A 23,964-nucleotide genomic window follows, 5' to 3' on the forward strand; every position below is an offset into this window, starting at 1 on the left:
CTCATTATCAAAAACAAACTCCCCCATTCACACCATCTGGTCATGCTTTGCACCCGCTGCAAAAACAGGCCTCTCCATTTAGTTGACCTTACTTGTTATCTGACACAAGCGGCCGGACGCTGCATTTCAACCAATTAATCTTGGCATTGGATATAAAGGGGCGCTTTGTCTGGCTTTCACTTGCTGGCTCAAAATAACCTTGTCTCACGCGGGCGTTGTTTAGCTTACTGCAGTCGCAAAGGGGGTGAAGTAGGCAGGCCAAGAAGAGCCAATGGTTCACATGTGTTTTACACGCCAGGGAAAGCATTTCCAAGAGGCAGAAAACACAAAGTTTAACTAACTTGTTAAGACTTGGGAGGGAGGGATATTTTGAGCGATGGATGGGCGATACACTCACATTTGATATTGAAGGAGGCCTCGCCGGTGTTATCTTCTTCACCACTGGTGTTCTTTGAGGCAATGCACTGGAAGTTTCCCGAGTCCAGTGTTCGGTCGATGGCAGTGAATTTCAGGTTGCCCCCTTCCAGGAATCGTCGCTCTGAATTGGTGACAGTCTCACCGTTGTGCTTCCAGGTGTAGATGACACCTTGAGGGTCGTTTACTTCACACCGCAGCATGGCACTGCGGCCGTGCAAGGCATCCTGGGATTTTGGCTCCTTGGTGAAATAGAAAGAGCCGGCCTGCACAAGGATCACTATGAAGAGAAGAAAACAAAGCACAGGCATGAGCAAAGATAACCAGTACTGCGCCAAAAAATGACCGTATTTTCCGGACTATAAGTCGCTCCGGAGTATAAAAAATGCATCATGGGTTAGGGCTAGGATCAGGGTCAAAGAGAGGGGTCGCATCAGTCAAAAAATGCATCATGAAGAGGAAAAAAACATAAGTCGCACTGGACTATAAGTCGCATCAGTCAAAAAATGCATCATGAAGAGGAAAAAAACATATAAGTCGCACTGGACTATAAGTCGCATTTATTTAGAAATTTATTTCACAAAATCCAAGATCAAGAACAGACATTTAATCTGGAAAGGCGAGTTATTCAGCGACACAACAGCACACAGAACAACAGCTGAATAGTGTCCGGTGTGTTAGCGTAACACATTAACAGTTATTCAGCTGCACAACAGCACACAGAACAACAGGTGAATAGTGTCCGGTGTGTTAGCGTAACACATTAACAGTTATTCAGCTGCACAACAGCATAAAGAACATATACCTGGGAGGCTGAATAGGCTAAACTAACATTAGCCAGCGAGTTCAACAAGTTACCGGTAAACAAAGACCAAGCTCCCGATCTCATTCCTCAACACTGAATCCATTGAGTTCTTCCTCGGTGTCGCTTGTGAACAACTCCGCTAACTAGAGCGCCCTCTCGCGGCTGTAGACGGTAATGTTTTCTCTTGGTTCATCTCAGTCAGTATTAATTCATTTTGATATATAAGTCGCACCCGACTATAAGTCGCAGGACCAGCCAAACTATGAAAAAAACTTCGACTTATAGTCCTAATCTAGTAGATCAGTCTCAGCGCTTACATGTCCAGACGGGCAACTTGTGCTGTTGATTAGCAAGATGCTGAAACACAGGTGAAAGAATGTAGCTTTGAAAAGAGCAGGACACCCCCTCACCCTCCCTCAGACTTGCTCTTTGTTTTCATCCAGCTGGAACTTCAAGGCCAGAAGCCCAGGTGTGCTTTAGACAGCTGGGGTAGACGAGTCAAGAACTGGACCCTTTTAATGCTGACCAGTCGATCTGACCCAAACGATAACCTTAAGCATTGTGTATTTGAGTAAAACCATTGGCATTGGCCTCGTTAAAGATCAAAGTGTGGCTAGAGCACCTGGATTGTATACTACTCCTGAAAGACATTTAGAAGCGTGATTTCATAAACTATATACACATGCATCATCCACCATTGCAAAGTGTGGGGTTTTACATGATGCATTACCTTCATTCATTTGGATAACATTATTTAACTTCAAATCACATTTGATTTTCATGAAACAGCCATGCCAACATGCTAGGGTGAAGCTGGGGTGTTCTTGGGCAATGCTACAATGTTGTGGGTTTCTGCTAAGATGTTGCTGTTAGGTTGCTATGCTAATGTGTTTTTATTGGGAGGGGAGGTTAGGGTTGATTAATAATAGGATATATATTTTATTTAATTAAAATACTGCCAATATATTTTTGACATACCGGTCAGGCCTAACACAAACAAATAAACAGATTAAAAAAAAAAGCTGGCTACTTTCAGGCTGATTAGGTGCAGGACAAGCAATATAACTGAATGAAACATTTAACAACCAAACTAATTAATACAGAATCACTCAAAGTTCAGAAGCACTAAAGTGCGCAGCTAATGTAACCTGTGGTATTCAAACGGCTTGGGGACATAATTGCGCCATTTTACGGCTTCTACAGTTTAAAGCGAGCAGCGAGTCAAAACAGCGCAGCGGTTCACGCCACGAGCACTCAGGGTTGTTTATGCTAATGATCTTTTGGCGCTACATCCTCAAATATTTAATTTTAAGTCCTTTCCGCTCCTCTCTCCGGCTAAAGACGTAAAGAGCCGCATTAAGAGCCGCAGACGATACGGTTATTTTAACAACAGTAGCAGCAACACGGTGAGCCGCAGAATATATACTTACAACACCGCAGAAAACGAGAACGCAGCAAATACAGTGATTTCTATCCATCTGACCATTAACTAAACTAGGTTTGAGACAAGTTAACATGTGGGGCAGATGTTCACATGTAAACTTTAGTAATAAACATGTTTATTTTCCATACATTTAACATTATTAACCCTTGTGCATTGTTCAAATTCTCATCCTTTCGTTATGTTCATGGCTGAAAACAGCCACTACTTTAAACTGCTGTAAAAATTGATCAAATAAATATTTTTTTTGCATAAATCTATTAATCAACATCAGTCCTGTTCAAAACTACTAAATGTTTTTTAAAAAAATGCAAGATTTTAACTCTTTAATTGCCAAATTCATAAATTATGTCACTGATTTGGGGGGGGGGGGGGGGGGGGACACACACAAAATTACTTATTTTCAATATAAAATGTGATTGTGGACTGGATTTGTTTAACCTTTTATCACAGTCTTGGACATGTCAAAGATTAGAAACAACATTGGTTTTGATGCATTGTTAGTTTTTGTGCAGCATCAGATTTTAACTTTTTCTTCCTCATTTACTGTTCGTGGCTGTTTTTGCCCCATTGACTTCCATTATAACCACATTTTTTGATTGCAAAGCCATGACACCATATAATCATGCATTTTTGATTGTTGGTGGTTTTCCCTGTTGGGAAGAGGTAAAATTTGTATTTTTTACTGTTGATAACCAGGTGGCACCATTAACCCTTTATATAGGCCTGTGCAAAAAAAAAGCTTAGTTTCTGCCTTTTACATGGAGTTATATGGAGTATAATAGCATAATAAAGTGTGTGTGTGTGTGTGTGTGTGTGTGTGTGTGTGTGTGTGTGTGTGTGTGTGTGTGTGTGTGTGTGTGTGTGCATCAAAACCAATGTTGTTTCTAATCTTTGACATGTCCAAGACTGTGATAAAAGGTAAAAAAAAAAACATTTTATATTGAAAATAAGTCATTTTGTGTTTTTTTCCCCCCAAATCAGTGACAATTTATGAATTTGGCAATTAAAGAGTTAAAATCCTGAATTTTTAAAAAACATTTAGTAGTTTTGAACAGGACTGAGGTTGATTAATAGATTTATGCAAAAAAAAAAAAAAAAAAAATATTTATCTGATCAATTTTTACAGCAGTTTAAAGTAGTGGCTGTTTTCAGCCCCGAACATAACGAAAGGGTGGTGAATTTGCCCACAGTGTACTGTTATGTTTTTAAAAAATTTTCAAAGCATTTTCCTAAAATATGTGTCAAAAGATTTGTCACCAAAAATCATTCCATTTGCTGAAACACGGAAAAAGTTATGGCCAAATTAAGACTCAAAAATACCCCATAGTGGCTGAAAACATCCCCAACAGCACATAAGGGTAATCAGCATTTCATAATAAACAATGTTATAAACTGGATAATTATTTTTGTGTTAGTTTTGTGCTCATGATGAAAGTTGATTATTAGATTATATACGTTGTTTGTTTTTAGTAGTTTATTACTTTGAGCAAAATCTAAAAATGGTTCATATTAAACCTGCACCTCAGTATGTTTTCTCAGTCACAAGGCCTTCGATGTGCCAGACAACGTAGGTTTATAAAAAAAAAAAAAGCCTGATAAAAAAAAAGCTTCTGATCTAACCTTTTTAGATCCATTTCCAATTGGGAGAAATATCTACTTTTTTAGGTAAATATTGGTAAAAATTCTTAGATGGACATCACTGCTTTGGCTCTCGAGGGGCGAGTTTCTCGTCTCTGAGGAAAAATGCGAGTGTTTAGGACATTGCAGTTCCAGGTTTATTTTGAGTTGGACACCACCAAAAAATGGTTTAGTGAAGGAGTCAGTTGTGATCTCAGTAACAATTCAGTCTGATTCAAACGTCTTTCCTTAATATTTTTGACTGACTAATTAAAAACAACCAGCACATAATAAGCCACTTGTTGGCATATCTTGTCAGCTACCCATGTGTTGTTTTCCTACTTTACATTAAAGCAAAAGTGCTATATCAGCATAACATCAGCATTCCCAATATCCATCTGTAGCCATTGATAAATAATGGAAACGTGTTTGGTGCAGAAACAGTGTAGAAGGAAGCAACTGAGATATTGATTATGAATATGAACCGCAATCCGACTATAAGCAATAGTAAATAGTAAAAGTGATGCTTGCTTTGGTGAACAAAATTTGATATGCCAGTGACGACCATGAGACCCTGAATCACAAAACCAGTCACATGACCCACAGGTATATCTGTGGCAATAGCCAACAATACATTGTATGGGTCAAAATTATAGATTATTCTTTTATGCCAAAAATCATTAGGATATTAAGATCATGTTCTATAAAGATGTTTTGTAACTTTCCTACCGTAAATATATAAAACATGTATTTTTGTGAGTGAGTGCAGCACAATCGTGAACATAAATGCACAACTTTAAAAGGAGATTTTCTCAATGTTTACATTTTTTTTGCACCCTCAGATTCCAGATTTACAATAGTTGTATCTCGGCCAATAACCACACATCAATGGAAAGCTTTTTAGCCTATTCGGCTTTTGGATGATATATAAATCTCCATTTCAAAAAATTGACCAATGTGACTGGTTTTGTGGTCCAGGGTCACATATAATCTTCAAATATTTATATTTATATCACTCATTCCGACATGCCAACGTTCACACATTAAAAAAAGGGGGGAATAAAACAAAAGGCATCCCCGGTGAACGACAGGAGTCTCTAAATCTTTGGCGCCTCTGCCCATTTTCAAGCCTCCATTCACCAGAAGACTTCACATTCAGACAGACAGACAGTAGTCGGTCACGCTCCAACAAGCACAATTCACGCTGGGAGAGGACCAGCTTGCACTGGGAATGGGAAATGAAGCCCGGATTCCCTGTGGAGTGGAGTAAAACATATTCAATAAACAGCTGCGATGAGTGACTGAAGCTTGAACTGGGATATTTCATGAGTGCACGAGGGTAAAGGAAGGTTGCACCTGTTAGGGGGCGAGATAACCTCTCTTTAAATCACTCTGACATGATGTCAACGTGACATCAGCCTATGAAACCCTGCGTCTTCATCCATCTGTTGCTGTCTTATGAGTCTGCCATCTCCGCCCGCACCTGTGTCAGAATATTCTCCTCGAGAGCAGGTCATAGTCATCTTACAGTCCAGGCGTACTTCATTTTTCGTCTCGCATACTGTTGAGTGCACAAGCCTTTCCAAGTACAATCTGTTGACCGGGAGAATGGATGCGTTCTAGAGGACCTTTCTTTTCATGAGCGAACTATGGTGGTGATGATGAAGTTTACGTCATGTAGACGTGAGTCGGAGTGAAACGCGGACAAGGGAAGTATACTTTCGGCTCTCCGGTCTTTACCAGTCTGCGCCCAACTGTTTTTAAGCTCCGAAAGCTTCCCATCCCAGTAAAACAACATCAAAACACAGGCCGATTTACGGCAGTCTGAAACCCCCTGAATGCAACAAGTGACCCCTAGAATATCTAGTTAGGGTTAGTATGTTTTGAATGCGTGTCATCTGAGAAATGGCAAATCTGTAAATATTCCTGCATGTGCTTCTGTGTGGATTGCAAAAAGTATTTAATAAAAGGGTGCCAATAATTGTGGCCAACGTGTTTTGGAGAAAAACATTTATTTCATAATGTGATTTAGCCCCACTTTCAATTCTCTTGCTTCAATGAAAGGTTAGAATTTTGGCCATTTTTTGAATGAAAGATCAAAAGGATAAACAATGCAGATTTATTTTTTACAGCCAGTTTTGATCATATTTACCAGGGGTACCATTAATTCTGACCATGACTGTATACATGCGAATAGTACTTAAATATGCATGTTTATTTATATATACAAAATAATTATACACATGTACACATACATATATTTAAACGCAAACTTTTATTTTGGATGCGATTAATCGATGACGATCCCTAGCTCATACAGTGATTTTTATTTACAAAATAAAGAATATTTAACTATTTTCTTTTATATGCACCAATATAACAAAACATATGTGATAAAAAACTATTTTAAAATTCATAAATATTTTAATAAACAACAATGCGTATGATAAAATTGATTCAAGAAAATTAATCATGAAATTTAATCAAACTTACAAAATCAAATTAGTAGAAATTTGAATCATTAGTAGAAAATAGGGCTGTAAACGATTAATCGCGATTAATCGAATCCAAAATAAAAGTTTGTTAACATAATATATGTGTGTGTTGTGTAGAATTATAATTGTATATATAAATACACACGCATGTATATATTTAAGAAAAATGTGTTATATATAAAATAATTATATTTATATATAATATAAATTATATATGCAGTATATAAATGCAAATATACATACAAACATGTGTGTGTATTTATATATACAAAACAATTATACACAATACACACACATTTATTATGTAAACACAAACTTTTATTTTGGATGCGATTAATCGCGATTAATCGTTTACAGTAACAGCCCTAGTAAAAAATAAAGGTTTTCCTACTATGTGTCCAGCCACTACCTTAGGTTCCCAACCCATCAAAACAACATTTGAAGACTGACTACTGACTATAATGTGGTTATGATTATGCTCACAAAGAATGTGCACCCATAGAAACACTGAACATCATCAAATCCCATACGTAAGCCACCTGTCATTACACCTGTAGGTCTATGAAAGCAGACTCATGTCTCCACATGCAAGTATCCAGGAGACAAGATCTTTATCCATGAACCTGACATCGTCCTCAAACCATCAACGTCTTCAGACCTTACTCATAGTTATGAAGAATCTCCACGCCAGCAGAGCACTAAAGGATCATTCTGGGTTCAATGCAAGTTAATCTCGATGGACATGCATTATTGCATTCCCATAGATGATTTCATCATGTCTCTCAGTTACAATGGAAGTCTATGGGGGGAAAAGTACCTAAAGATTTAAAAGCATCACTCATTTGAAGAATAAAACTTCGGTTATGAGTTACTGATGTAATTCATGTGTGTAGTAGAGTTTGCTCCATGTAAAATATGCTTTACAGACATTTATATCTAGGTTTGGGCATTTAGCATGAATTCTTCTTGTAGATGTTGCAACTACATCTTTTTAAATGGACAAAAAGCATCATTCTTCATTGATAGCTATTTCTAAGTTCAAGTTCAAGTTGTTTTATTTATAGAGCACGTTTAAAAACAGACACAAGACTGACCAAAGTGCTGTGGAGCAAGAAAACACAATAAGAGCATAATTCTACAACACTTAATAAATCAAGATATTACCACGTGTTCAAAAGCAAAGGAAAAAAATATGCTTTAAGAAGAGACTTGAAACCTGTTTAAAATCTCAAAAAAAGTTTAGAATAAGGCAATGAGCGTTAATCCTGACGTCTTTTATTCAGACAAAAATGTATTTGCAAGCAACACTTAAAATAATAATTCATCAATAACGAAATAAAATAATATTTCACACAAATATTAAAATTGTCATGACAAAATATTTTAATTTGTTCCTTGAGGTTCAAAGTAGGGCTGTAAACGATTAATCGCGATTAATCGAATCCAAAATAAAAGTTTGTGTTTACATAATATATGCGTGTATAATTATTTTGTATATATAAATACACACACGCATGTATATATTTAAGAGAAATTTGTTATTTATATATTAAAAAAGTTTATATATATATATATATATATATATATATAAATAAATCATAAAAAAATATATATGCAGTATATAAATGCAAATATTTCTCAAATATATACATGTATGTGTGTGTATTTATATATACAAATTAATTATACACACTTTTATTTTGGATTTGATTAATCATGATTAATCGTTTACAGCCCTAGTTCAAATATAAATGTATAAAGTTGTTCCTATTAAACTTGCAGGATGTTTTAATGGTACAAAGACCTCTTATATATCAAAATAAAAGACCAAGGAAAATTTCCTTTATTTTAAAGGGCTCTTAAAAGCACAAAGTCAATGTTACTGGTGCAATAGACATCCACTATAAGTATTGTACTTTACGAACTGAGTGCCACAGCAAACCAGAGCCGGGCAATGATGTAGCGGGAGACTCCTACCACAAACCACTAACACACCTACACAAATAAACACAGATGTATAATCTCTCCTTGTGCTTCAACAGGAAAAGAAAGCCCTCTATCTGCGGCTCCGCATGACCAGAAGAGCTAGTCTGTAAACTCCCATGAGGCCGAGGGGCAGAATTAACTCGCCACTCGACACGAACCACACAGCTGCACCGACAACTGTTACACAATCCGACTGACCACCATCGAAAGCTTTAATGCAGGAAAACAACTACTCCAAATTAAGTTTATGGGAAAGCACTGGGTTAAAACAAAGGAAAATTATTTTATTGTTTCTAAAGTTTCTAAGTTGCTGCACAGCTATATTATTTTATTTACAAACATACATTCCATTTTTACTATTCATTTTATTAATTATATCTTTAAACATCTTCTGAGCATTTCATTAAAGTCAGCTTGTGTACTGTGAAAAATATATATATTTTTATTATAACAATAATAATACAAATATTAGATGGAAATTTTAAAATGTTGCTTTGGGAACTAACTGAAATAAGTTGAATCAGCAAAATAATAATAAAATAAATAAACTAAAAAAAAAAAAACTAATACAAAAAACAAAATTACTAAAACTTACACTAAAATTTAAATTAATAGATCAATTTACAAGCAGTAACAAATAAATATAAACATAAAATAAACAGTGATTTAAGTTAAGTCAGGTGGGATTAACAGTAGTATAGAGGTAAGAAATTCTAACAAAATTTCCCTGAATAAATTAACACAGATTTATCCTTACAATTAGGCATTCGAGAGCAGTGAGAGTCATTAATGTTAATCAAACAACAAAAGACAAAAAAAAATCTGAGACAGCAACAGGATTATTAGGTTCCGGTCACTTTAAGACCGAATGCACGGATCCAATATACTGTTTACATTCACTTATGACAAAAACTGACTATGTGCATAACTCGTCAAAACTGTAATTATGTACATACATTTGTGTATTTGACCATTTAAGCCAAATTTGGTACTGGCGAGCTGTTTGTGAGGCGGCCTTATGTGCGTGGGCTTTGAGTTTGCATTAGCGAAATTACATCTCACATAAAGTTTTCAAATTACTTTGCAAGCTATTTAATAAAGAAATATTAATTGTACCTCACCTTTAGCATTATAATTATTTTACCCGTCTTTATGCGTTGTCAGCATGAGATCGGCCTTTATAGAGACCGCTGATCAAACTTCCCAAAACGATTATCGGCTAGGACGGTTACCGCATTACCGCGGTCACATGACGCTTACCGCGGGTCTGAGCTCGTCACTGTCATCACAGCCAAAAAAAAAAACATTGGCCTGCACATGTGCACGTTGTGTCTGACCCTTTGCAGCGAGTTTGATTGACAGGTGATCTGACCAATCATGATACGTCATCCGCCATTTTTGTCCGACAAAACTGTTAAGGAGACTTCGTAGATTAACGTTGGAGGATTTGAACTTGAAAAACAGTGTACGGACATCTTTCCGCGGTTAAAACAACATTCCTTCTGATGTTCATTTATGTTTATTTGATGCTATAAATGAACTAGAAGGAAGAGATGATCGGTTCACGAGCGGCTTTAACTGAGGCGACACAGCGATCTGTCAGACACATTAAAGAGCCACAAAACAGTATTTATTGTTTCAATTTCATTAAAAAATGACCACATTTGTTTCATATCAACAAAAATAAAATCCCATACCGTCCATAAATCCAGCCCTATTATCGGCTGATAGCGATCAGTATCAGATCAATCGGAGCTCCCCCCTTTTAGACATTATATCAAAACAAGAACTTACATCAAAATAAACTTTTTGTATACGGCGAAATAAGACCAACTGCACAATGTTTTAAATGAAACCATGTTGTGTTTAATCTTCAAGTTCTCAAAAGCAGCTAATATCAATATGACTTTCATTGGCGCTGATGAGAACAGGATGCTTCAGGGCAAGAGCACTAACCTGGCCGAAGTTGCTCTCCACTTCCTGGATTCCTGTGGAGGAATTTGAATTTTTTGGGACAAAGATGCCATTCATGCCCTCTCTACAACTAACAAGCCAGGAGAGAACCAGGAGAGGAACCTGATTGGCTGAAGAACATATAAACTTTATGTAGGCTTGCTCAAAAAACCTCTCCAAAGAGCATGGGCTGTGCCCTAACACTATCAAACTGTGTCCAAACTGGCCCCTTTCAACACACACACCTCCAGATACTGGAGAGACCAACACATTTGGAAGAAACCATCCAAAATTATGTTTTCTGACATTGCTCTAGACACAAACACAAGGATGAACAGGACCAGAATTTGAACAAATAGAGGTTCAACTTATATTTACAATGCTATCAGTCTTCCTTGCAAGCACTAAGCTCACCACCTTCACAATGGACCTTAGATGGCAGATGGTCATCGCTGAGAAAAACTTTATAAGGAGCACCTGTGGTCGAACTCAAACCACATCTGGAAAACCTGGGATCCACTAATCCGCTTGTATCAGAGTCATGACTGATTATCCATTAAACAAGTAAGGGATGTAGGGCTGAACGATTAATTGCATTTGCGATAATATCGCGATATGATGAAACGCGATTTTGTAACCGCAAAAGCTGCGATTACTCTCTGGTCACGTGACACGCGATAGTAAAGCAGTCTGCACTGCAGATGAAGCATCAACTTGTTACGCTACACATATAGGCCTGGCATAGGCTACAGGAAAGAACAGTTTGTTTAATTTATGCGATTGTGTTATAGATTCTCTTCAACGATTCTGTATAGATTCAGATAATTTCAGAATCGAGTCTGAGCTAGTTTTAAACACAGATGCGTGATATGACGCTGCGTGTGCTTTATACACAACACAACCGTATCCTGCTTGCTTCTAATTCCTCGCCCGCCGGTATTTTCCTTACAAATGCTCTATAAAGGCATCATATGTCTTTTGGAATGCAGTTGGCTTATATATTAAAAATAAAAATATGAAAACCATCAACAGAAGCTGCTTTCAATTTCAAATACTCACGCCCGCTTTGTGAAGAGCGCTCTCACATGCGGCTGTGAGCGACTCTGTCTACGTGGTTAGCTTGCATCTCAAAATGCGTTTATGACGCGAAATTAATATAAACAGTCAGTTATGTCTTAAGTTATTAAACAGACAGGACAAACCACATCTTATATTTCAAAAGAGATCTGTGCATTAGTGTGAAGCAGCTTATCGTATCTAAACTGAGAAAGAAAAACACTTAATCACAGCTCTTGAATGGAAAACATTCAGACTACTCTTAAATACTGAAGCACTCTTTGTTTATTGCTTGTAATGTTTTTTGCCCTCTTTGTTATTGATAACTTTTATGTTTTGAAGATAATCGTTTATATAGCCTATTTAAAATTATTAACATGTAACTATTAATTTCGTTTTTTAATGTGTAATTATTTTTTAAAGTAGCCTACTTATAATTACATATGTAATTAAATAAATATTTAAAGTTTTATTAATAAGATTAATTAATAAATAAAAAAAGTTGATCAGCTCATGAGGTGCCTAAAGATTCCCATCCATATTTTACAATGATTTATTGCTTGTGTTTGTTGAATAATATAATAGATAAAGAGCTTAAAAAATAATCGCATATTAAATCGCAATCGCAATATTGGTAAAAATAATCGCAATTAGATTATTTTCCAAAATCGTTCAGCCCTAAAGGGATGTTGTACATTCAGTCAGTCATTAACACAAAATAAACCTGTCGACTACACAGTTCAGCAGCAGAATGCCGCCATTCACCAATCACAATGGAGTATTTCAGAGAGCCGACGCACCAATTCTGTGTTTCAACTGTGTGTATTAAAAGGTGCAACAAGAAGCACAGCCGGTATGCAGTCGGGAGGATGAGTTAGAAAGAGCCGTTGATTTATGAGTCGGTGTGATTAACTTGGCATATGAAACAAAGACTGGTGGACTCAGACTGCACTGTAATGTTAGACCCACCCCACACACACTGTGCCACCCACAGATGTTGAGACAGCAAAGCACCCACATAGCTGGTGCTGATGAACTCCACCTGTCTTCTTTAAACACACTTGTAATTGGGTTGTTAATCTGATCTGAAAGCATCAGAACAGCTCACTTGGAAATGTGACGCTGTGGGTCGGCCCACAGAAAACTGTAGGCGTAAGAACTGGATACCTAAACTTTATGAGATCATATTTTAATATTTGACACTAAAAGATTTTCCAAACGTTTTTTTTTCCTGACACTTAAGCAAAAATGTTGCGAGGTGCAACACAGTCAATCTAAATATTTTACCTTTTATATGCAGTTATGTGGAATACGGTTTTGGACCAATGAGATTCATTTCTGTGGGCAAAGATGGGAAGCAACATCAATAGAAAACAATGCAGTGAATCTGCGTACCCAACTTGAACCAGTTGTAAAATCTGTGTAAGGGAAAACCCGATTCAAATTCTCATTGAAATGATTTGATTTTATCCATGAAAATTCAGCAAAATGAAAAGCCATAAAATTGAATCCAGTTGACCAATGCAAGTTTGCCAATGGCCGATGCCAACAGAAATCAAGATGGCCAATAACACTAATGTAACACTAATGTAGCTATTCTAAGAGGTTGGTGATTTTGTAGAAAAAGTTTTACGAGGAAACAAAACTACTAATAATGAAGGTCTCCAACAAATGATGTTTTATTAACCAGGTTCGGGAGGAACACGTTCTAATGATAAAGCAATCAAGTCACTCCAACCAGCTGTCATCAATCAGTAATCAACAGATCTACTCAATCAGCATGAGTAAAACCTATAAATATTCACAGTCAACTCACCCTTATTCCTCGACAGTTTTCAGCATCCCTCCACCACCCCATCTCCTCACACTTGCATGGCTATCTTCCTAACCAGAGACGGGGGAGTACTCTGGGTTCGGGCCCAATTTCCGAGCTCGGAGCCCTCCCCCGGACAGCACGCCAAATACGCATAACCATTTACTCTCTGATCATTCGTAAGTGTGAACTCGTGAACGAACACACATCTGAAGTTTCATCCAAATCATTCAATGTATGCAGAAGTCATAACACACTTCCTGTTTCCCTTTACTTGCCATTAATTAATATTTCAACGCCACGGCCAAACCGTTCGAGATATTAAAAATCCCCTCGCAATTTAGCATCCTCGATGTCTTGACTTCATGCTGACTGGGATTGGAGGTGATCGGATGCATTCCCTAGGAGGAGAATATCAAATTACAGAGCAACCCTTATTATTATTAACTAATTAACCCACTTCCTGTTGGGCGGAGCTTATGACATATAGTACGGAAGTTGTCCAGCCCAATGAGATCTATGTGTACTGGGTTTCATACATGTGTGTGCTAGTATGCGCTTTGTGTAAAGCCGTGTACCAGCTTTGGTCCGGACCTAATGGCCATGGATTGACAAATTTTCAAGAGTTTTTGAGCAAATTAAGGGCCCCAAAACCCTGACGAAAAATAAGAAGAATCGGAAAAAGAATCTTAAGGAAACCAATAGGGCCTTTGCCCTTTCAGGGCTTGGGCATTAAGTATACACTCATTACATATTTAATTATCAGCAGCCACAGAACAGGAGTTTCTGCAATTTCTACTTGGAGACAAGGAATGTTTTACTCAACGGAAATATCCAAACAAGATCTAGCTTCAGACATAATAGGCATTTGTCGTTTAGGCCGAGCCGTTTCTCTCCCTAAGGGAAACTAGATATTAAAGCCTGTTATCCCTAAAATGTCCTGTCTGCCCGCTCCAGGCCTTTGACCCCAAAACAAGGAGATTTGCAAGGTGCTCCATCATCTATTGAATAGGTGGGAGACTCATTTCACGCAGGAAGGAAGTTGTTTTCGCAGCTGTTCTCCGCATCACAGTCGTCATATTGCGCTCGGGCAGGGCTGAACAGGTGCCACTTCTTGGATCATAATAACGTGTAAGAAGAAAATGGAGGCGGCTGCACATGCATGCGGGAGCAAAGGTGGCTGAAGGATTGGGTGAGGTTAATGAAACGGCCAGAAGAGACCACGGCAAATCCAGTCTGATTAGAGCCGGTTGGCTGGTGGAGGTGCCAGGCGCCGAAGAGGAATCACATTACAGAACATTACCATCGGGCGGATTTGGTATTCAGGGAGTGTCACAGCAGGGGTCTGTTTATATACACAATTGTTTACAGTAATTGCTAGACAGACTATATTAAGAGATAAGAGTTTTTAACTGGATTTCAAGTACAAATAATAGTTACAGTGAGGCAACATTTTTGGTTAATTGAGGCAAAATTGAGCTTCCAAAATAAACAAAATTTTACAAATCAAGTTTAAGGGTTTTCAGACCAGTTGATCGTTTGCTTTGTTCTGAAACAAGTACTTGATTTGTTTCAATGTTGCAGTTTTTCATGTTTTGTTTCATAAGGCAACATTTAAATTTTTACCAAGTAAGTCACATGCGAGTACAACTGTCCTCTTATTGGTCAGCGTTTCCTCAGCATCATCCATTGATGATTGACAAGTTCGTTCCGCGAGCTTATTGTGGCTTTGTCTGTAGCTGTCGAGACACATGCAAACACTACAGCAGGAATGCCGTCATTCCTGCTCGACCTCTAACTTAATCAAGGCTTCATCGGGACGGCATTCTCGCACGGAGAAGAGCAATTACACACACATTTTAAGATGAAGAGGTGCTATTTGGTTTTAACCGGTGATAACTAATGTCCTCACTTACAGAATAAGACACTACTGCTTTTTATAAGACACATTTTCCATTATGTATTATGATATCACTTGGTCCCTTGGTTCGCCCAGAGTTGGTTTTCGTGAGAACGTTTTTATAAATGTTTTCTTTGTTTTATACAGCTTTGAAACCATTTTCAAGATGCTAATTTTGAACGCAAAATGATCATGTGGTGTAACCACCAAGTAAGAATAACTAATATTTAATCTTGAATACATGGGAGTTTCCATATCTTAAACATTATTTGCAAAAAAACGACGTAAACTAGTTCTTTTACAGATTTTGGTGAATTGCACCACATGACATTTCAAAACCTGAAGCAACCTTGCTTTCTCAAATATTTCAATTGATAACTCTTGGTGGGCCATAAGCAGATTGTACAAAAAACGACTGCAATCAATTTACACTCTCAAGGCCATTCATAACTATACATTACGTGTTTTTTTTCCAACAGTAATGGATTTTAAAAAATACTTTAAGAAATAACAGATTGCGCCAAACTATTTACCAAGGCCAAGGATGTTCAAGACTTGAATTCCTGAGTTTGTCATTGTGATATCAGGACAGCGAGCGCGCTTTGAGCCGAACCCCGTGACACCGTTTGCTTTGTGCTCCACTCACTGCTCTTCACGAGGAGGTCTGAAAGGTCAAGCGGAGCCTCCACACTTGTGGAAACCCAACACCTTACATCATTAGCAGGGCGAAGCATGGGCTTCTCTGTGTTTATACGAGTGATGATGGGTGGGGGGCGAAACCAGCAGAGCCCTGAAAATAACAAACGGCAAGTTTATAGACAACTCGTATTCTGACTGGGTTTGTGGGATCGATTTTACCTCTCAAGGGTGAATAGCATCTGCTGACCCAACTCAATGGCCCTGTCCTATATGGCACACTTCATGTGCACTAACCCAGGCCCTGCAATGGTCACCGCATGCGTGTCTCCATTAATTTCACAAGACCACAGGGGGTCCCATTTGTCATTTTAGGTTTCTGAAGGCTTGATACGTGCCCTTGATGTGCACTTTTTGCTGAGCGGTGTTAAGTCACGAAAGTGTGGTCTCTGAAGGCTCATTTGGGACAGGGCCGATTAATGATGAACTACAACACGTTTCAGGAAGCTCTTATCAAAACTGAAAACTTTCAAGGAATGTTTCAGCCAGAACTACACAACAGTAAAATGGGGAATGGGGTCAATGTCAAATTACAGTGTGCAATATGAGATCAGATTGTTTTATTTAGTGCCATGTCGTAGGGGTGTAAAGGTACACAAAAATCACGGTTCGGTACGTACCTCGGTTTTAAAGTCACGGTTCGGTTCATTTTCGGTACAGTAACGGAAAGAAATGCAAAACATTAAACTGCTGGTTGTTTACTATAAACTTTTTTTTTACAATTTGTTTATACTTTTTTTAAACACACTTTTTAATAAAATATAACGTTAGGCTAATAAAAAAATAAAAGAATAAGAAATAAAATACTGCTGCAAAGTTCTCCACTAAATAAAATACTCTTAAACCAATATTGGCCGTGACGCTAGCTAGCGAGAGGCTGGGCTAAAGCGAGCGTGCCGTGTATGTGGTGATCTTTATTTATGCGATATTTATGTCCGAGCCCGACCCGAGAGTTAAAGTCCAATTTATTTTTCTCATACTAATGGCACATGTACGTTTGTTTGTGTGGAAAGCCCGCTTTTAACAGAAAGGCATTCAGAAATGTCCACAGATGAGCGCATCAGTGCTCTTAACACAGGCGCGCTTGCACGCGTTTCGTTGTCACAGCAACATAAACAAATTTCCGCACACAGGAAGACAGATGTTATGGTAATATTTTACATGTATTTGAATCACAAAAACGATTAATCAGATTTAATCAGTGCAACGCGGAGACTTCCGACACTTAATATGTTCGGGTGGAAACTCGGAATTGACGCATGTTCCGCACACAAAACTAGCCTAATTTACGTGAAAGATTGCATTCGGTGCACATGTGAACCGTACCGAAAGTCCTGTACCGAAACGGTCCGGTACGAATACATGTACCATTACACCCCTAGCATGTCGGCATTCAAAGCTATTTTCATGGCAAAAATTAAATCACAAAAAAGCAAAGATCATATAAATACAATAAAAACCAAACAGCAATTCATATTATACAAGATTTTTTTAATTAACATATGATAGAAAATCCAAAACCTTTTCAGGCATAATCTTACTAAAGTCCTTAAGTGAGGTAACTTCATAAAAGAGCCTTCTGCTTGTATTAAGTCCAGGACAATCTAATAAAACATGTTCGACAGCAGGGACGTGCAGAGAGTTCCTCAGGGGCAGGGGCTCAAATATAAAAAGGGGCATATATATAAATATGTGCTTTGTATCACAGAAATAAATTATATTTTTAAAGTTAAAAAATTCTGTATTTTTGATCAAATAAATGCAGGCTTAAAGCGCATTAGGGACTTCTTTTTTTAAAAAAATAGTAATTTGTGTGTGCAAAAATGTTAAAATAATAAAGTCACCATTTCGCCTGTTGTTGTCAGGCAGCCTACACCTCACATAATAGGCCTACACTGTAGGCCTGGGCTTCATTTAACAAACTAGTTTCATAATGTAAACGGTGTATCAATATATAGACTAGGCCTAAATTCAAGTGACTTGAATACTATACTTACCATTAATGCTACTTTTGGTGCTGGTTTGTAGTCAATTAACATATTAGGTCAACGACGGAGATTCAGATCACTTCAATGTAAATTCGTCTGTCCATGTAATTTTCAAATGATTTATTTATAAATGACCGTCCAATGATATTTGAACTTCTTGTGCCAGATGACGATTGGTCGGTGTATTATGCATGACAAACAGGCTTCAGCGAATTAAGTAATATTTTAAAATATGTGTTATGTGGATTTTTAATTGAATCGACACACAACCTTTTATTATAAAAAATAATAATAGTAATAAAAAAAAAGTTTTTTTTTTTTTTTTTTTTCCTGCCGTCGAGCATAACGTTACTCACTGAAAGACGCTCGAGAGCATCGGTTCCCAAGCAGACTGTGTGGGATACCTACGTGTACACTAATACATTTTCATTTTAAAACGCATAACTTTTGCTACGGTTATGCCTGCCGCCCACACACTACTCCGGAGTTTTAGAGCCTCGAAAATGGAGACCGTCAGTCAAGACCGGAGCAAGACACGCACAACTTGACGCAAGTGACGCAACCCATAGCAACGCGTTATAGCAACGACACCTCAGACTGACAGAAACGTAAAAATAAACGTGAATTTAGGCTACTTTAGTCTTGTACACATTGTCATGTAAATTATAAGCAAATGCATTTTGTTTTATTGACCACAATATTATCATTGATATATGTTTGAGAAGGGCACTTTTGATTAATTTTGAAAAAGGGCAGGGGCTCGAGCACCCAAAGCCCCCCCCCTCTGCACGTGCCTGTTCGACAGAAAAGGGAATCTTACAAAACATGCATAAAGTTGGGTCTTCACCTTTAACTAAAAAAGCATGGGTCAAACTTGTGTGATCTATACAACATCTGGTGTAGACATGCTTCATATGATTTTAAAAACTTTGAATGACTCTAAAATGTTGTGTGAAGTAACCAAGTAATAAAATATCTTCCATACATATGTGCACACATTTTAATTATTTCCCCTTATTTAATATATTAATTCAAGGTAAAAATTATATATAGCCTACTATTAGATGTATAATATTTTTAGAAGTGTTATGAATTATTTATAACGTTTATACGTTTTTGGAGAGTTGCGTCACAAGACATGTAATTAACAACTTGAATCTAACTTTAACATAAAAATTACAAATCAGCTGATATTTTAGACTTATTGACATTGACACACAGTCATGATATGATATTTTATATATATATATTTTTCATCCTGTATGCGACTTTGATTTGGTAAATGTTCTTGTTTTTTCTTTCAAATATTAATAAGCAGTGATTCAGTCATATTTATATAATTACATTTTTGACTATGCACACCAAAACAATATCAAAATGAATTTTCATTTAGAACTTTAAAACAGTCAATCATAGAAGGGATTGGGCAAATTAATTGCATTTATAATGTATTTTTGTATTAGTTAATAGATAAAACAACGGTGCAGTGCCAGCTAGGCTATTAGACCAACAGCAAACCTCTCAGTGAAGAGGTTAGCCAATCACAACAGAAGTCATTTACATGTTCAACTCTTAAAGGGGCAGAAACACAAACAGCCTGTGAAATTGTCAGGCAATTGTTTCCATGTTTCCACCAAATCCCTTTTTCCCCCTAAGCCCAGTGTGTTTCCTCCAGTTGTTTTCAATGGGAGCACTGTGTGTATGAAAACACCAGCAGCGCTCATCACTGCCACTTTTTACCCAGCGGTCCAATCACAGGGGAGGAGGGGCGGGACTAATACCACACCGACCAATCATCACAACAACAAGCACAACAACTGAACAAAATCATTTAAAACAAGGGCCACAGCAAGTACTTTACATTGTATGTTATTTTCATTGGTAACAATTTACAATAAGGTTAATTAGTTATCATTAGTTAATGTATTAACTAACATGAACTAATAATGAGCATTCAATACATTTTTATTAATCTTTGTTAACGTTCCAGCTCTTCATTGTTTGTTCATGTTAGCTCACAGTGCATTTACTAATGTTAACAAACACAACCTTTGATTTTAATAACGTATTAGTAAATGTTTAAATTAATATTAACTAAGATTATTTTTTTCTGAAGTAGTATTGTTCATTCTACAACTAATGAACCTTATTGTAAAGTGTAACCTTTTTATGTTTTTATGTTAAATTATCTGCAAAATCAGATCTGATCCGTCTCCAAATCCGTATAATAATAATATTCCATATTATAGCGACTCTCGAGCACGCTTTCAGAAGAGCGGCTGGCGTTTTCAAAGCGTTTAGTGGACACACGGCATTAGCGTTTAGAAAGACAGGAACGTGAAAAATCTGCTATTTGTGCAGTGCATTATAAATGGACATCAGGGATACTTTTCTGCTTGTCCTCACTAATAAATGAGACGAGAATGAAGAACATATGCGTATGGCTTCATGACTGAGACGTGTTCTGGGTCCAGTCCTGGGGGTCGGCTCACACCGCCGCGAGTCCTCCGGTGACCCTCCGCGTGTTTACAGCACCAGACCTGCAATCTGATGCAATTAGCCGACATTAAAGGAGCGCTGGTGGAATATGACGAGCGCTTCACACACTTTAAACAGCGGGAGCATCGGATGAGTGTGTCAGGAGACACCATGGAGCCCTAATACAAACAGATCCAGTTTAGCATGTGCACACAATGAAATAAACCAAGAATCCAGAGCTATTGTTTGGATTAAGCAAAACTTCGGAATGTGATACTAAACACGAACTTCTGAGGCTGAAGTCCCACTTATTAATGATTCGAAGACTTACTCTTGAGTATCCGAGGGCAGAAACCAGTACGCAGTCCCCTTCAGAGAAGTACGCACAGGTTTTTTTCATTAAATATCATCTGGGCGGCATTGTGGTGAAGGAGGGGAATGCGGAGTACGGAGCGGCGGGGGAAGGGCCAGCGAATGTAACGTGAAGCACATGCACTTCTTGTAATCGCTCTCATTCTCCTATCAAAACTAACAAGAACCACTCGCTCTGTGAAGAGCCGGCCAGGACGCCACACAGGCCTCAAACCCCCTCTCATCTCGAACCCTGAAAAACTACCTCGAAAATCATACTTTATCAGAACACATCACTGAAAATCACAAGCTAATCTCGTGAAGAAATGCCCTTCCAACATGGCTTGTCACGTGATCAAATATTTTGCATAACTGTAATGAAAAATTTGCATAACTATCAAAAAAATGGTGTCGATGCAAACAAAAACTTAACGGATGCAGTGCAAGATATTTCTTTATACAAAAAAAAAATGCATTTTATCTTTTGATTTTGGGATGAAATAAGACGGTTTGACCCCAAAACCACTGAAAACTCATGTAACGCTAGCAAGGAATAGTTTGTGGATCAGGAAAAAAAGCTGTATTTGTATTACTTTGAGGGATTATTACATATAGTTTAGGGAAACTTTCCCATATGCCGTTTGCATCACAAGGAGATCATTGCATTTGGTCAAACACATTTCTCTGATGACGGACTTGTGGTTTTGAAGAGCAGCTTGTGGAAGTCTTTAGCAGAGCATTAGAGAACGCTGGGTAAGACTTGGCAAAAGCCATGGCCTGGATGGCTCACAGTGGAGACGACAGCTGCTTCTGCCGCTTGAAAAACTACACTAACAGTCAATTCATTTACATATGCACTACTTCAGATTGATTTATTCAGACTATGCTCTCGCGCTCCACAGAATAAATAAATGCAAACTGTTTGGAACAACACGAGTTATTATTTTTGCTTGAACTATCCCGAGACTTTTAAACAGAATATTACAGAGTCAACACACAATTATGTCCATCTATGTTGCGAAAAACATTGATATACACAATTATAAACCAATTACACATTGGATGGTTGGAGTTTTAAAGCCATGCCGGCTTCCTTGGCTATTTTCATGGTTCAAATACTTAATAATAAAAAATAATTCAAGTTTGCTTTGGATTAAAACTCTAAAACTGGACTTTCACATTTCAGAAAATCTTTATAATAATGTTTATTTATTAATATTACATTAATACACCACATTACATGAACAGTACTTCTACAGAATGTTAGTTAACGTTAAACTTAGCTTTTACTAACCATTTTTTTAAATCAAAAGTTGTATCATCTGTTAGCATTAGTTAATGCACTGTGAACTAACATGGACATTTTTATTAACTAACATTAACAAAGGTTAATAAATAAAAGTTGTAATAATGTACTGTTCATGTTAGTTTGTAACTGATGAGACCTGATTAAAAAGTGTTAACAAAATGTCTTCAAAAATGTTGAATAATATAATCAGCGTTGCAATGCATTAATGAAATTTAATTACTTTCCTCTTGAAAAAGTAAAGTAAGGGATTAATCTTAATTGATCTGTAAACGATTAATCGCGATTAATCGAATCCGAAATAAAAGTTTGTGTTTACATAATATATGTGTGTGTATTGTGTATAATTATTTTGTATATATAAATACACACACATGCATGTATATATTTAAGAAAAATGTGTTATTTATATATAAAATAGTTCTATTTATATATAATATAAATCATATATATGCAGTATATAAATGCAAATATTTCTCAAATATAGGCTATATGCGTGTATTTATATATACAAAATAATTATACACAATACACACACATATATTATGTAAACACAAACTTATTTTGGATTCGATTAATCGTACTCTTAATTGATCTGTCATTTAATTAGTTACTTCCGATGCAATTGCATTAAATATTGTATAGACTATGCAATAATTATACAAACAAAAATAGTGGATTTAACATAAAATGTAACGTCTAATGTTAAAATGCATGTTTTTAATGTAACGTTTAAATCCTACTTTGTTCAGTTGAATAATAATTTGTGCAATTTTAGATTGTTTATTTGAAAGAATTAAGAGCAGTTTTATGTCTATCCTTGTATTGTTCAACTTCACGAAAGTTGATATGGGATTTATAAAGTGATGCAATCATTTTTAGCTAGAGAGTAATTAGTACAGTAATCTAATTACACTGTTGAATAATTAGTAGCTGGTAATTAATTACTTTTTTTATTTTTATTTTTTTATAAGAGTAACCTACCCAACACTGTCTGCATATAATTACTTAAAGCAGCACAATTTAATAAAACGTAATGTTTGAGTGATACTGAGGCAATGTCCTATTCATTGTTTACATATGATCTGACCCCAGTGATTATTGAAAATGTACGTGATAATAACCAATAACAGCCATAAGACCTGAAAATTACATAACACAAGACCAGTGTGATAAAATCATCAAGTGACCTTGAAAACTTAAGTCTAATTTTTAAACTCCCGCCATGTCAAACCAGTAAACAAAGTAAAATAAAATTCACATAATATGGTAAGGATACCAAAAAGGGACCTTTATATAGAGAACATTAAGTCATAAAAAGCAGTCCTACCTCAAGCATGATTCACATTTTAAAAATGCACGACTCAAACAAACCACTAAGATTGCGTTAACAAAACTATGAGCTTTATTATTTAAACCTTGTGCATTGCACTTAAAAGCCAGCCGGCTCACATTTCTGAACGCGGCTCCAAGATAAACGCGTCTCAAGACCTCTGCATTTCATCACTGCCATCGAGAGTGATCTTAAGGCATCTTCCAGGCTGTCGTTACAGGAGTTCATTAAGAGCGAGATCAAACCGGCGCGCTGTCAGCCGGCCCCAGAAGTTTAATCAGAGACTCGAGCCCGTTCAGACATGCTCTGACATGCCGAGTTTACCCAAG

General features: G+C 37.0%; 1 protein-coding gene across 1 annotated transcript in view; it reads right to left on the bottom strand.

Annotated features, from left to right (window-relative positions):
- Positions 1 to 23,964, bottom strand: part of ptk7a (protein tyrosine kinase 7a) — a 51,537-nt gene that overhangs the window by 21,805 nt on the left and 5,768 nt on the right. Inside the window, exon 2 of the mRNA XM_079593960.1 lies at positions 398 to 694. Within this exon, the coding sequence (XP_079450086.1) occupies positions 398 to 694 (297 nt within the window). The remainder of the gene's footprint in view (positions 1 to 397; positions 695 to 23,964) is intronic.

The sequence above is a fragment of the Phoxinus phoxinus genome (assembly GCF_949152265.1).
Source record: "Phoxinus phoxinus genome assembly, chromosome: 20".
Taxonomy (NCBI): Eukaryota; Metazoa; Chordata; class Actinopteri; order Cypriniformes; family Leuciscidae; genus Phoxinus; species Phoxinus phoxinus.